Here is a 14122-nt window from a genome sequence, read left to right as displayed (position 1 = left end):
GATACCAGTAGTTGATTCATGCTATTTATTTATTTATATCAATTTTGCTCATTAAATTTGTTTCTTCATTTTATGTTTATAGCATTTCGCTCTTTATTATTATTTTTCTTAATTTTGTTTTTTTTTTTGTTTTTATAGCATTTCGCTAATTTATTTATTTATTTACTATTTTTTTTATAGCATTTCGCTCATAATTTTTATTTTTCCTTCATTTTTTGTTGATAGCATTTCGCTCATTATTATTATTTTTCTTAATTTTGTTTTTTTGTTTTTATAGCATTTCGCTAATTTATTTATTTATTTATTATTTTTTTATAGCATTTCGCTCACAATTTTTATTTTTATTTTATTTTTTGTTCATAGCATTTCGCTTATATTTTTTTTCTTCAATATTGTTTATTGACCGGAAGACTTTATTTACTTCAGCGGATTTTTTTTTCTTTGAGCACTTTATATTAAGCAATTTTTTTCTCTTTTCATAAATAAACGAAAACTACCAAAAATCTAAATAAAAAATAAATAAAACAAATTAATAATGTCGCTGACAACCCTCCAAAGTTAAAATATTTTTAAATAATGAGAAATTACGTTTATTAGTATACGAGAACAAAAACAACTACAAAAATGTTAAGTTAAGACGAAAGCAGCATCGTCATGCTAGTTATAAAAAAAACTGCCCTCCCACAAGGGGAATTTAAGAGAATGAACCAAAATTGTATTACCTTATTGTGTTCCTTATTCTTTAGTATTTCTACCAAAATTTGATATAAAATATGGTCAAATTGAAATTGATTTGCATTGAAACTCGCTAAAACTTCATTTATGATTGTTCAACAAGCACTTGTCTGTTTACATTTTCGTACAATATAAGATCATAAAATCTCTAATTTTAAGTTTAGGAAAATACAACTTGCCTATAATAAATCAACGAGATTTCAAAATCTAATATTTGTTTGAGTTTGTATTATAAATTTAAATAAGGACTTTGGGCAAAGACTTAAGCAGGCTAGTGCATAGTTATTTCGGAGGTTTTTTTTTTTAATAGCTATATCATACCGTGTTGGTTTCGAAATAAAAAGGTTATAATTAACACCTAGATGTAAAAATTAAATGTTACACTTAATATAGAAGTTTTACTCAATGCTTAGGAATTAAAAATGGCTTGAATAATTTTTGTTTTAAAAAAGTGTATTCATAGTAAACAAATGTAATTTGTATAACTGTATATTGTGCATGCAAAAATAAAAAAGAGTAATTTACCCTGTTGATATATTGTTTCGTCCCTCCAATGAGGATTAATTCTTTCCAATTCCGCTGCTATACGGTTATGTTCTCTCATCCATATAGTGTGCATTGATGTTAATCCAGGTTGTTCACTTGCCCTAATATCACCTGAAAAATAGTGATCAAAATTTTATATTGTCCGATTGCACATAATTAAAAAAAAAATTAGAAACGTCCACAAAATACTTAAATTTTCATTCTTTCCGAAAATCTCTTAAGCTACTTATCAGAGCCAAAAATAATTTTTCTTTGTTAACAGAAGTGCTGTCCTTCGATTCATACAAAGCACAAAGCATCATAGTAACGGAGGTTATGGTTCCAGAAATTCGTGACTAAAATTCTCATCGCAGTGCCGTCTTTACTTCTCATAAACAACTTACAACTTAACACCCATTGATCTGAAGCCTAGTTGAGTTTCAAGTCATCATTGAGGATTGAACCCTAGTCTGCCACAATAACAGCATCTTGATTTTAACCACTGATCACGGCTCCTTATAAGTGAAAAAGTTGTTGATAATAATTTCCGTTTTGTATCAAAATCTCTAGTACCCGCAAACTCATTCAGAATTCCGTGGCATTTTATATAGATTGATAATTGAGGAGACATTTATGTTCGTCAAGAATCAGTTGAACTACAAATCGGCAAATTGAATCATCGCTCTTATTTTTTGCAATATATTTCAATTTAATATGGGATCTAATGAATGAGGAAAATTTAAATCTAATAAGTGATTCATCGGTGCAATTTAAGAATTAGCTTGCAATCATTTTGTTAGTTAAATTTCAAATGTTTGATTTGTGGAATTCAACTGTGCCAATTCAACTCGAATACGTTTCAGCGGCGTGTTTTCTATTTGCGTTATTTTTTCCTCCTCCTTATTGTCACATCGTTTTGTGATAAAGTTGTGGTCCTAACGGTAAATAGATTTTAATTTTCAAATAGAAATCGTAAAGATTAAATAACAAAAGACCAAAAAATATTTCTGTTTATTTTACAGGAAAAAAAGAGAGAAAAAAGAAAAACAAATCTCAGCCAAAAAAAAAGAGTATTTATTCAGTAAAAAGAGAATAATAGAATATGATAGAAACTATTTAGGAAGAGAATTCAGAATAAGAACAACAAATTAATGAAGGGGATTTTTATGATTTATGAGTTAATATCTTACCGGACTCAAAGCAAACGCCAGATGGAGCTCTGCATTCCACATTAGTCACATCCAACGGTAATAAATCTTTGCCACCAAAGGGGTGTTTGGTGGAATTGAGTCGTCCACCTTGTGATGTTCTCAGCATTCTTGCTTCACATGCATCCGACCCATACATGTTAGAGGCATCTAAGTAGGATGTTAATTGGTTCATCTGTTCACGGCGACCTAAAAAAAATTATAAGAGTATATGTATTATAAAATTAAAACGAAACTGCAATCAACTTCCCAACAAAAAAATCATATGTTGCCTAGCACTGTAATACAGTGTGCAGAAAAAAAGAGTGAACACTTCACTAACTTTTGATACAATTATCGGATTTTCACGTACCAGGACACAAATTTAATAGTTCGACGGACTCTCCTTAATTAGCTAATCTTAATATTCTAATTAATTAAAATTACACAATTGCTGAGTAGTAGCTTTTAAATAATACTGCAATTAGAGTACTTCTTGTTTGAGTAATAAAAGGGATTGTAACACACGAATTTAAAAAAAAAAAGATATAAATAAGTTCACTGGTAATATGAATGAAGCATGAATTTAAAAATATAATTCTTAAAAATACAATACTAATTCCTCATAAGTTTCTTTTAGGAAACATTGCAATGAAAGCGTTTCCCGTCGAAGTAGTAAAAGAGATTGTTACCAAGGGTCAGTTGTCCAGCCAGAGATCTTGCAAAAGAGATGCAATTTTTTGAAGAATTCTTGTGCACTGATGGAAAGAATGGATCATCTGGGGGAATGGGAATTGGCCAGCATTCAGGATGAACTGTTTTAGCCGAATCACATGATTTGCAGTCCAGGGGACGTCGACCGAGTGCTGAACAAAACAATTTATTTTTTATATGAATATTTAATTTAAAACAATTCAAATTATAAAGTAGAATTATTATTTATTATTATTAGCTATATTAACGTTTTGACGTAAAACACATATTTCTGAAGGAATAGAAATCAATTCAGGGTGTGAGTGAATAAAAGAGGTATTCAAAGCTATACAATTTTAGACATGACTGACTTGAAACATTTTTTTTTACTTTATCACGTGCTCAATTTATTGAGTTGCACACTAGTTACTTAGACTGAAGGTGAAAACAGTGCCCCTTGCCCTTGAAGCGGGGAGGGGCAACGCAAGGGTAGAAGGGGCAACGGGCTCTATCATAGGGGCATCTATGATAGAGCCCGTTGGCAGCTAGAATAATGGTAAGCGTGAGAGAAAGATCAAAATCTATAACAGATTTCAGTTTATGCTGTTGTCTTACTTCTATCTATGTTATGCTCACACTAGTGTTCTAGTTTTTATCGGAACAATTTTTAATAATATTTAAAGTGGTAGTAAAAGAGCAATAAGTGCTAGCAATATATTTTTTCCTCCAGCACTTAGCACATTATGGTATGAGCACTAAGTCTTTTTTTATATGTGTTTAAGTTTAATGAAACTATTGAATAAAACTATTTAATTTTTTTAAAATCGCATTTATTGAAATGTAAAACGTACTTTAATGTTTTTATTTTAATACCAGGAGAAAGAATCTTCTAACTAAAATGGAAAACTTAGCAATTGTGTATTAAGCTGAGTCAAAAGTAACTTTCTGCTCTTCATCTTGTACTTAGAATAATTTTTTTTTAAATTTGGAAGACCTAAATTTTCAGTTTAAATAAGGACAAAGCAAATTTTATAATTTAGAAACTAACTATAAAAATTTAAGAAAAAAATAATGAACTGATTTTTCCGTTAAAAATTATTTTTAAAGCTTGTTTCTTTATAATAACTAACGTTGCATTATAAATCCTAATTTTCGTTACACATTATATTTATTTGAATAAGCTTCAACTGAGTACTTTTCTCTATTGTGGTTCCTTCCTAGAATGAAATTTAATTTATTTTAAATCAAATTCTATGTGTTCTTGGACGTTTTCTCATATTTAGAGATAGATTTATCATTCAATGTAATTTGCTTATTCTGATGCATTTCTTTTAACAAACACAACAGAAATTTTCAACTCTAAATTCTTTCCAACTCACGACTCTTTCTAATTCTAATATTATTATTTATCAAGCCTTTACATTTACGCTACCAGTGTTTTATGCGTAACAAAAAATTAACATTTTCAAATAATTTTTTAACTGTTTTTTTTTATTTAATTTTTTTTTAATTTAATTTAGGAAAGAATGTTCTATCTTATGACGATCTTATCAGAAAAAGACAGAAAATCCACAGTTGTAGATAATTGATACCATGTCCAACATTTTTATTTGTTTAAAAAATTTCAATAAGCCATTTTTATAGGTGTGTTAAAATTGTGCGAATCTCTTATTTCTTGAATCTTTTATTTCTCGATTATCTTATTTCTTCTATTATGTTCGCAACTATTATGCATTGTATAGTTGTTTTAAGTGTATCACTTATTTACAAATGATAGTTTTGAGCTAAGTTTACTAACCAGGAATGTGACATAGGCTATTTTGAGCTGAATATATGACGTCTATTTTTATTCAATTATCTTTATTTTAATTCGATAATTTTTTAATGAATTAATATAGTTTTACTTCCAAACAATGATCCATTTTATGAAACTACTGGTGAAAAAAGTAAAACAAATAAATGAATAGTAAAGCTAAAACGCAATGAACTATTACATAAAAATGTTAATATTATTATACAATAATATACAATAATAACAACAGAAAACGAAAATGATTCTCTTACCTTCATGCATAGGGGTTAAGGTTAAATCGTGGTCTACAAATTGTCCCCATTGCATTAGAGCCAAAGTATATCTTGCATGCGGTGCAGCTATGGCGTAATGAACTATAGTAGACACAAGCCGAGGAGATGGTAGATCTCTTCCAGATGCTCCAACTGAACGCGGAGCACTTATACCTGCAATTTATGACAAATAAATAACAAAGAACAACATATTGTTGAGATTAGAATTTTATAAATTTATTACGTGTGATGCGGGATTAAATACTCTCTTCAAAAATGCTGTATTCGTTAATATAACCTAAAATAAAGCTTAGAAAATGCTCTTTTAGCGATTTATTTTTAGGGATGGTAAATTTTATTTGTACTTCTTTCCAAAAGAGCAAATTCAATTCAATTTTTAAATTTTACATAATTTGAAATCTACTGCTGTTAAAAAATTGTTTATAACTCTCGAGAAAACGTCAAAAAATATAAATAAAAGCAAAAGATATAAATAAAAAAAAATCATTCTACAAATGTACTATTTAAATTAGTTTCCGGCGCAGAACAGCATACTTTCTTTGACGCTTAAAGATATTTTAATGCTTAGTTTTTCACGCAATGTTTTCATCTTTTATGCATACAGTCTATTAATTCTTTCATGGTAAAACCGTGGTGGAGCAGGGGATAGAGCGCTTGCCTCTCAATGAGGTGACCCACGTTCGAGATCATTACTTGGCTGAAAACCTGATTGAGAACTGGCGACTTTTCGGTTGAATGAAAATTTATAAAGACAGTAGATGGATCTTCAGGATTTGCTGGAACTGCTCCGAGGAAGAGCTTTCTCCTGAACATATCCTTCTAAAGAAATTGTGGCTCAGGGGATAGAGCGCTTGCCTCCTATTGAGGTGACCCGGGTTCGAATCCCAGAGATGGTTGATAGATACCAATTCTACTCTCAACTCGTACAAACCACAGTGCAGATGATTTATATCCTCAATGGTAGACAGGTCATGAGTTAGAATTCCCTTGCCGTTTGGCTAACAGTGGCAGGTTGTCGTGGCTTTCCTATCCATGTAACTCAAATGCGTTAGTTCCATCAAAAAGTTCTTGTACCAATGCATCCGATTGTCTTCTGCGTTGGGTTCGAAATTACAAGGCTACGAAGTTGAACATTGATAGTCGTAAACTCAACATTGGTTCGGCTTTTCAACACCGTTTATAAAATTAAATAAATTCATTCATGATAATGCTATAGCCCTCTTTATCAACTACATTTTTAGAGAGTTCAACTTTCGGTTATAACTATATAAGTAGTATTAGTCTTTCTGGTTATTAGTGCGTACAAATCGAAATTAGTTTTAAAAAAAAAAAATAATTGAAAATATCTCACCGTCATGATATCGTGGAGGCAACAGACGTTGGAAGGTGACCAGAGATTTTCCCCACTGTGGGTTTTGAATGTTATTACACCATCCAGAAGCTGATCTAAAAACAAATGTTTGAAATTAGCTATTAATGTTTAATTTTTAAATTATCGAAATGGTCTCGAAACAAACAACAAGACAACAAACACTTAATCATGGTTATTTCTTTATTAGATTATCACCATTTTTTTCTTATTTTTCAATTATATTAGCAAATAAGAGTTAAAAAGCAAATATTTGCTTACCATTTCATACCAATCGTTGTTAAATATTATTTTTACCACTTCTTTGAACCATAAGAAATGATGACTATAATAAAAATGCTAAAGCGACATTTTTTTAATAAATAATTTAGAAAGAATGGAAATTTAGGGATAACACTGAAATTTCACCTGAAAGGTGTGGTGTGATCACAAGGCAAAGACGAATGCTCCTCTTCAAATCGACATCGGCCCTCTAGATTCTCCGGCAAATTCTCTCGAATTCCAAGCTGAATGTAATCTTCCACATCTTGTGACGATAAAGCCAGCATCATATTAGCCACTTCTAAATCACTTGGCTTCTTTTCGGGATCTTTCCTGTAAAATACCACTGTTCTATACCACTTTAAAATTCCATTTTCTGTTTTCATACATCAAGTAGCATTTAATAACATTAAAAAAACTAAATATCTCTACTCTATCACCTTAAAGTAACAATGAATCAAAATTTTTGAATTATAACTTAAATTATTTTTGCAATTGTTTTCCAACCCTTTGATGCAGATGGGACAGAGGTGCTTCTTAGCAATTTTTCGGGAGCTCTAATTACAACCAAAAATATATTTTTGTATTTTTTAACTATAACAGTCTTATAGCTACTTAAAGAAATCTGTCATGTAAAAGGTATGAAAAATGTGTTTAATAAAAATTGTGCTTCAAAAGGTAAAACTTTATGCATTAAACTGCTATTTGCGGTTTTAATCACAGTTTAAAAAGGTACCGTAGTGAAAAACAAAATCATAATTTTTCATTTTAAGTTTATTTTTATAAATTTCTAAATAACCAAAAAAAAAATTGAAAATATAATATATTTAAAAAAAAATTATGCATTATTTTGAAATATCTGTGCTTTATACATTTAGCACAAAACGTAACAATGTAAAAATCCGAAATTAAATTTAGTTAATTTTTATTAAGTTATGTAGAAGAATTCTGTTTGACGAAATTTTTCATTTTTTTTAATATTATTTAATGGTGTTTTATTTTTCGTTTAAGATGCTAAATTAATGCTACTCTGTACTGCGACAATAAATCCAAATAATATTGAGAAACTATTTGCTTAGAATCTACAAAAATAAAAAAAATAAAAAACCTAGGAGTATGTTATAGAATGGAAACTAGAAGCAGCTTTTTACATTCCTGTAAAATTTTAGTAACGCCGTATCGATCAGACTCCCGGGATTTGTATACAATTGCTTCTAACCTTTGGAATTAATTCCGAATGAGAATTATTTTAAGTAAATGATATAAAAATTTGATTACAGGAAGCATTTTAAGTACATGCCGGAATTGCTAATTTAACATAATTTTGCATAATTTTCACTTCGCTTTACATTTGATTGGATGCGATTAAGTATTTGATATTTAAATGCATCATATAGTAGAGAACAATTTCGAAATATAAATGTTGAAATATGCAATAATAGTTTTACTGTAATGTCCCTTCAAGGCAGTTGTGCATGTACAAAAAAAGTTTCAATTTAATAAAGTTTCAATTAACGATTAACTAAAAATCTGGTCTTACAATTGCACGTCATGTATGAGTTGAAGAGAAGCTAATTCCAACACCAAAGATTTATTTGCGATGAACATGGCCTGTCTCTTTGGTCTTAAAAACACGTGATGTACTGCTTCAGCACTTGTATGAGGAGCCACTCCTATATCTGCAATAGTAAATGTTATTAGAGTTTTACGAACGCGTTGACCCTTGATCATGTAAGCAACATGCACTGTAAAGAATTCTAGAACAAATTTCTGTATAAAGTACTGGCACTTTGGATGCATCTCTCGTACAATCTATTTTACCGTTAAATCCATTTTTACCGCAAAATATTATACCATAACTTTAGCAGTAATATTTATTTAATTAGAGTGATTTGGTAATTTTACGGTAATTACAGTAAAAATTACGATATTTGAGATTTTATTTTGTTCCGTAAAATGTTACGGTAAAAATGGGTTTTAAGGTAAAAATCACCCTGAGTACAGGTACTTTTCGCTGTAATTTGATGATAATTTTTATAAATATAGAATTTATCAATACTCTTAAGTTCCTTTCTTGATTTGAGGGTAGCTTTTTTTATTTTAAGATAACAAGATTACGCTGCTTTTCAACTAACTACATTTTATATTCAGGTTTGGTTGCAGCTCTAATATGCTAATAGACAAATTTCTTTTGAGAAATTGTCATCAATGGGTTTCTGACAAAAGCCGAAGGTAAATTTATCTCATTCTATGGTTTATAAATCTGTTTTAATTCGAAGAAGGAAGATATGGAAATTTAAATAGTTATATATAAATAATGCGCCACTATTGCCACTGTTACCATGAATGAGTCTTGATACAGGCATTGAATTAAGAAAGAGAGAGACGAGAGAGAGAAAAAAGGAATTAAAGAATCAGAGACTCATTGGAAAGACGAATCAATTCGTAAATAAATAAATAAAAAGTTTAACTTATATATTTCAGCTAAGCCGGGCACAGGTTGTACGAGCCTAAGACGAAATTTATTGCGAGCTCATTCCTCAGTAAACAAACAATCTTATTTTCGTATTTAATAACCTTTATTCAAATTTGCAATTTTGAAGTTTTCTAGCACTTATTTTCCTTATTTTCTTTTCAATTTTACCTGAGAATCTCTGAAATTCTCTACAATTTTCTTTAAAAAAATTTATTAAACGATGCAACATTTTTATAAGGAGTTTCGACCTTGCCCCCAGCAAAGAAAATAAAAAGGAGAAGTGCAGCGAATACGTAACTAACGCAGGGAACTGCTTGGTGCGGCATGCTATACCAGAAAAACAACTTATAGGGCGGGCAACATACTTATATATAGCAAAGCATTATATTTCCATCCATCCAGTGTATAATATAGGATCCAGCGCATGTGCATAAGAAGCACAGTGACAATCAGGAGGTACGTGACCCTTGAACAGGTTGTTGGTAATTACAGTCTCTCTATAGTTGTTGATATTTACAAATTTTCAGTGGATGATTGCGTAAGCTGTCTCCCGCCAACCACTATTTTATTCTTTCTTTCTGACTCAAAATATGTTGTCAGATTTAATCAACATAGATGATATAAGTGTATTCTCAAAGAAATATTTTAATTAATAGTACAATATTGCTGATAAATAGTGCAAAAATGCCGTAAAAACTAACAATAAATAAAAATAAAAAGCTTTTCATCTCTTCACCAACTTTTCCTCTATTACAGTAGCTGTTAGGTAGAGAGCAGGGTGAAAATCAGTTTCGAAAACTTCTGTTACGGTGCCCCTAAATGTAGTTTTTTCTTTTTTACACGAGGAACACACCAAGACTTGGAAACCAGTTTACATTATGTCTATCGGAGCTAGCCTTCTTACTCCATGTATATTCATTGCCCTCGTTCCTGGACCTGAGATAGTTGACCCTGTCTCCCCCCTTCACTTGATTAAACTCATGTGGTAATCACCCATGTGGTAAACACCCATGTAGTGGCCCTTGATTACACCATGAATTGGTGGTTCAAGCACACAACTTTTTTTACTTTTATAATTTCTTAATTAGTTTGTAATTCTTAGTTCAACAGCTATATGACGTCTTAATTTATTCATTTACATAATAAATGAAATAAAAATGAAATTCCCTAAATAACTTTTATGCGAACTAAAATATAATCTCAATACATTGAGATTATGTTTTGTATGAATATAAATTCGATCTTTCAACTAATAACTATTATGAAAGAAAATAATTAAAAAAATAAATAAATTAAAGACTTGCTTACTTCTACTGAAAACTTCTTGCTCAGCAGCAATTCTTTTTATAGCCTGCCTCATGGCCTCTTTTAGAGAAGTCAAAAGCGTTTCTTTTGGAACTTCATAGCCTGGAGATTCTAAAAATTGTAACAATGATTAAAAAAAAGATAATCAACCTTAAGTTCACTTCATATTATTAACAATGCATAGGAAAAACAGATAATTGTAAAATTATTAGATAAACTTTCTTTGCTTCGTGACTATTGATTATTATATAAGAAGAAAAAAAAACGCACTGACAAGTACTAAATATAAACTACGATGAATTTCCGAGAAAGAAAATAAATATTACATATCAAGAAACAATGCCAAATTCAATTACGAAGTCAGATCTAATTAGGTTTTATAGTTGTAGTTAATTTAAAATGGTTGCTAATTTCACATCGAATCAGAGTTGTGAAACTATAAAAAACTTTAAAATTAGACCTGCACCGTAAATCTTCAATTATTATGTATTCATTCTAAGACACTAAACTTGTTTCTGGAAATTAAGTTCTCATCTATATGACAATTAGAATTAAAATTTAAATATATGGAATAATTTTATGGACATTTATACACATCGATGAAGATGAATTTATGGTCTGTGGGTGTTTCTCCTTTATTGGGTCTCTTGGTCCAACACCTATTGCGCCATTTTGGATGACGGCGTACTTCCTATGTAGAGACAGTTCTATGAGCTGAATTCACGTTGCTTACAATAAACATTGCTTTTGCCATGCTTCGATTTACGACGGATTTCTTACGGTGGTAATGGGGGTGATCGAATAGACTGGCCTATTCAGAGCCCAAACATGGATTCTATCGAAAATCATTAGAATAAGCTGGATCTCCGAGTTATGAGGTACAGAGCAATCAAAAATCAGTGAAGGAACTTAAAAGCCTTCTAAAAACTAGAGTTTGTGTGAGAATATTTTAAGCGAACATAAAGTTTTGCTAAGGTGGATGCGCTCAGAGTAAAACGAAGCATAGTAATATGACTTTTATTGGCGAAGAGTGAACATAATGCGGACATTTATCATCGAATGTTAAATGTTTAGTGAGAACATTGTCTAGGATAAACGACAGTAAACAAATGGTGTAAAAGTTTTTGTAAAGGATGTTGTATCTGCCGAGAGTCATTGCAAGCAAACACCATAATCTCCTCTGCATCTATCGCTGCTGTTCATAAAAGGTAATCGATGAGTTACGACTCATAACATCTGTGTGCACTTTGTACGATTTCACCTTCTCCTAGTAAAATTCCTACTACTTCACGTTATTTCATTCTCGAAGCATCCTTTTTAGACCAACTTTGCATTCACACTAAATGCTTTCACGTGAATTATTTGAACAGTCATGCATAGTGTGCGGTACACACTTTAACCTTCATAACCCTAATTGGTGGAGTGGCTTGATTTCTATTATATAACTAATGCTATCATACTTGCTCAGTTTTCGTTTGCGCCTTACATTTTCGAATTCTGGGCATTAATGAGATTTATGATTTCTTAGCAGTAACACTTTTTTAGTAAAGTTATTCTTTCAATGTTGCTAAAGATTATATAACTAATAAATAATTTTACTTGTTTTCCATTTCGTTAAATCCAATGCTGGAGCAGTGTTGTTGCAATCTTGATAGGCGTTCCTGTTAATAAATTCAATTTTCAATGAGGAGTGAAATTATATTTAATAGAAATACGATGTCTAAGTACAATAGTAACATTTGAAAATAAAACTTATCATTACAGATATTCATCAGGCATTAGCATTGGAGAAGGTTGGAGTAATCGGACAAGTTTTCCCGCATTATCACATAAAATTCGAGCCAAGCTAGTTTTTCGAATTTCTTGAAGCTGATCTGCAATAATAGTAAATAGTTATCAAAATTAAAAGGAACTCACACACTTAATAACTTTTCAGAACAAAATTTAAATAACAACTTAGTAATAAAATGTGGAAAAGCAGTAAAATATTATAATTTACTACTTATTACCTAGAACAGAGTTCAAAAACTAGATATGTCAACATGAAGTACTTGTCTAAATAAAACGGGCACTTGAGACATAAAAAATTATTTTGGTAACTTTTTTTCCTTGAAAATCTAATATTTTGAATCGAATTATCTATTTACATGACTCCAGTTGTTTACTAAGGATATTTAAGTTAATTACTTGAAATATTTAATTGTTTCAATTTTTTTAAAGATATATTTTCTGGATTAGCATGCACGTTTATTTTTCAATTGCTTCAAATTTTTATTCCTCAAAGCGTTGGAAAAATCAGAGTCAATTAATTTAATGAAATAATAGCCAACTAACTCTCCCATTTTTTTTAAAATTCGTTTTCTAGAAATAAAATATTTGAAGTAACATATTAAAGAACAAAAATTAATCGCGTTCTTTTTGTTATCTAATCAGCAACTGCTGGGTACTAAAGTGCTGGCCAGGCAGTCGTCAGCCAATTCAGTAATTTAGTTGTTAGCTGCTGCTAATGTTAGAGCTCTAGGCTAAAACACATGGTTTTACTGGAAAATCAGACTATCAATTACTATCCAAAAAGTAATTGTAAGAAATTAAATAAGTAGGCAATGTCAAAGAAGCAATTCTTCATACACTTAAGATTAGAAAACAGATGAAAGTCTTGCCGTTTTCTCACGATACGACCCGCGGAAACTCCTGTGACCACTAACTGTAGGCCAGCTATTTATTTTAGTATATATGGAGATAGCAGCAAAATTATGCTGGCTCAGCATTTTAGCAGCTAGCTACAATCAATTTTATAGACGTGCTAATTTTTTTTATAAAGAAATCAATGACTTTCCAATTCTTGGGGGGGAAATTATATAAGAGACAAAAAAAAAAAAATATTGAATATGACTAATGTAATTTCAATTATTTATATACTCATTAGAAAATCATCACAAAACTGAACTTTTTCTCTTACAAAGTATTAAGATAATGTTAGATCAAGATCAACCCTTATGTATGAAATTTTCAAATTAAATGGTTTTACAGCAGATTTACTGAACTCAGACCCATAAATATTTTTCTACATTTCTAATTCAATTTTTTTTAGATAATATATCATGGAATCAATATTTTTTTCTTCACCCTAAGACAATAATATATTCAACATTACATGTTTTTAGCTTTATTTGTTTTAATTTGTAAAGTTTCAGCAATATCAGAGAATTGAGAACATATGGTACTAGTATCTATTTAATACAAACAAGAATACATAATGATTCAATATAGCGAATACAAACTTCGAGTAGAAATAGGGCACATCATAAGGTTGTAAAATTACACAAAAACCAATTCTTGAATTGTCAACAAATGCAGCTAGAGTCGCTTCTCTATTAGGAACTTCTTGTTGAGAGGACACTATACCACGAAAGAAACTTTTCATCTCGAATTCTCTTTCGCCTCCATAAGTAATTTAAAATTTAAAGTATAGTAAAAGTGAGTTCA

General features: G+C 30.2%; 1 protein-coding gene across 1 annotated transcript in view; it reads right to left on the bottom strand.

Annotated features, from left to right (window-relative positions):
• Nucleotides 1-14122, bottom strand: part of LOC107449426 (uncharacterized) — a 46646-nt gene that overhangs the window by 6944 nt on the left and 25580 nt on the right. Inside the window, exons 11-20 of the mRNA XM_087159621.1 lie at nt 12399-12510; nt 12236-12297; nt 10640-10747; nt 8396-8534; nt 7003-7188; nt 6577-6671; nt 5205-5378; nt 3140-3313; nt 2451-2657; nt 1261-1392 (exon numbers count right to left, since the gene is read on the bottom strand). Coding sequence (XP_087015747.1) covers nt 1261-1392; nt 2451-2657; nt 3140-3313; nt 5205-5378; nt 6577-6671; nt 7003-7188; nt 8396-8534; nt 10640-10747; nt 12236-12297; nt 12399-12510 — 1389 coding nt within the window. The remainder of the gene's footprint in view (nt 1-1260; nt 1393-2450; nt 2658-3139; nt 3314-5204; nt 5379-6576; nt 6672-7002; nt 7189-8395; nt 8535-10639; nt 10748-12235; nt 12298-12398; nt 12511-14122) is intronic.

This window comes from Parasteatoda tepidariorum, chromosome 3, assembly GCF_982258835.1.
Source record: "Parasteatoda tepidariorum strain Cologne lab strain chromosome 3, Ptep-v5.0, whole genome shotgun sequence".
In the NCBI taxonomy this organism is placed as follows: domain Eukaryota; kingdom Metazoa; phylum Arthropoda; class Arachnida; order Araneae; family Theridiidae; genus Parasteatoda; species Parasteatoda tepidariorum.
The sequence above is the reverse complement of the archived record's forward strand: the minus strand, read 5'-3'. Positions and strand labels throughout refer to the sequence as shown.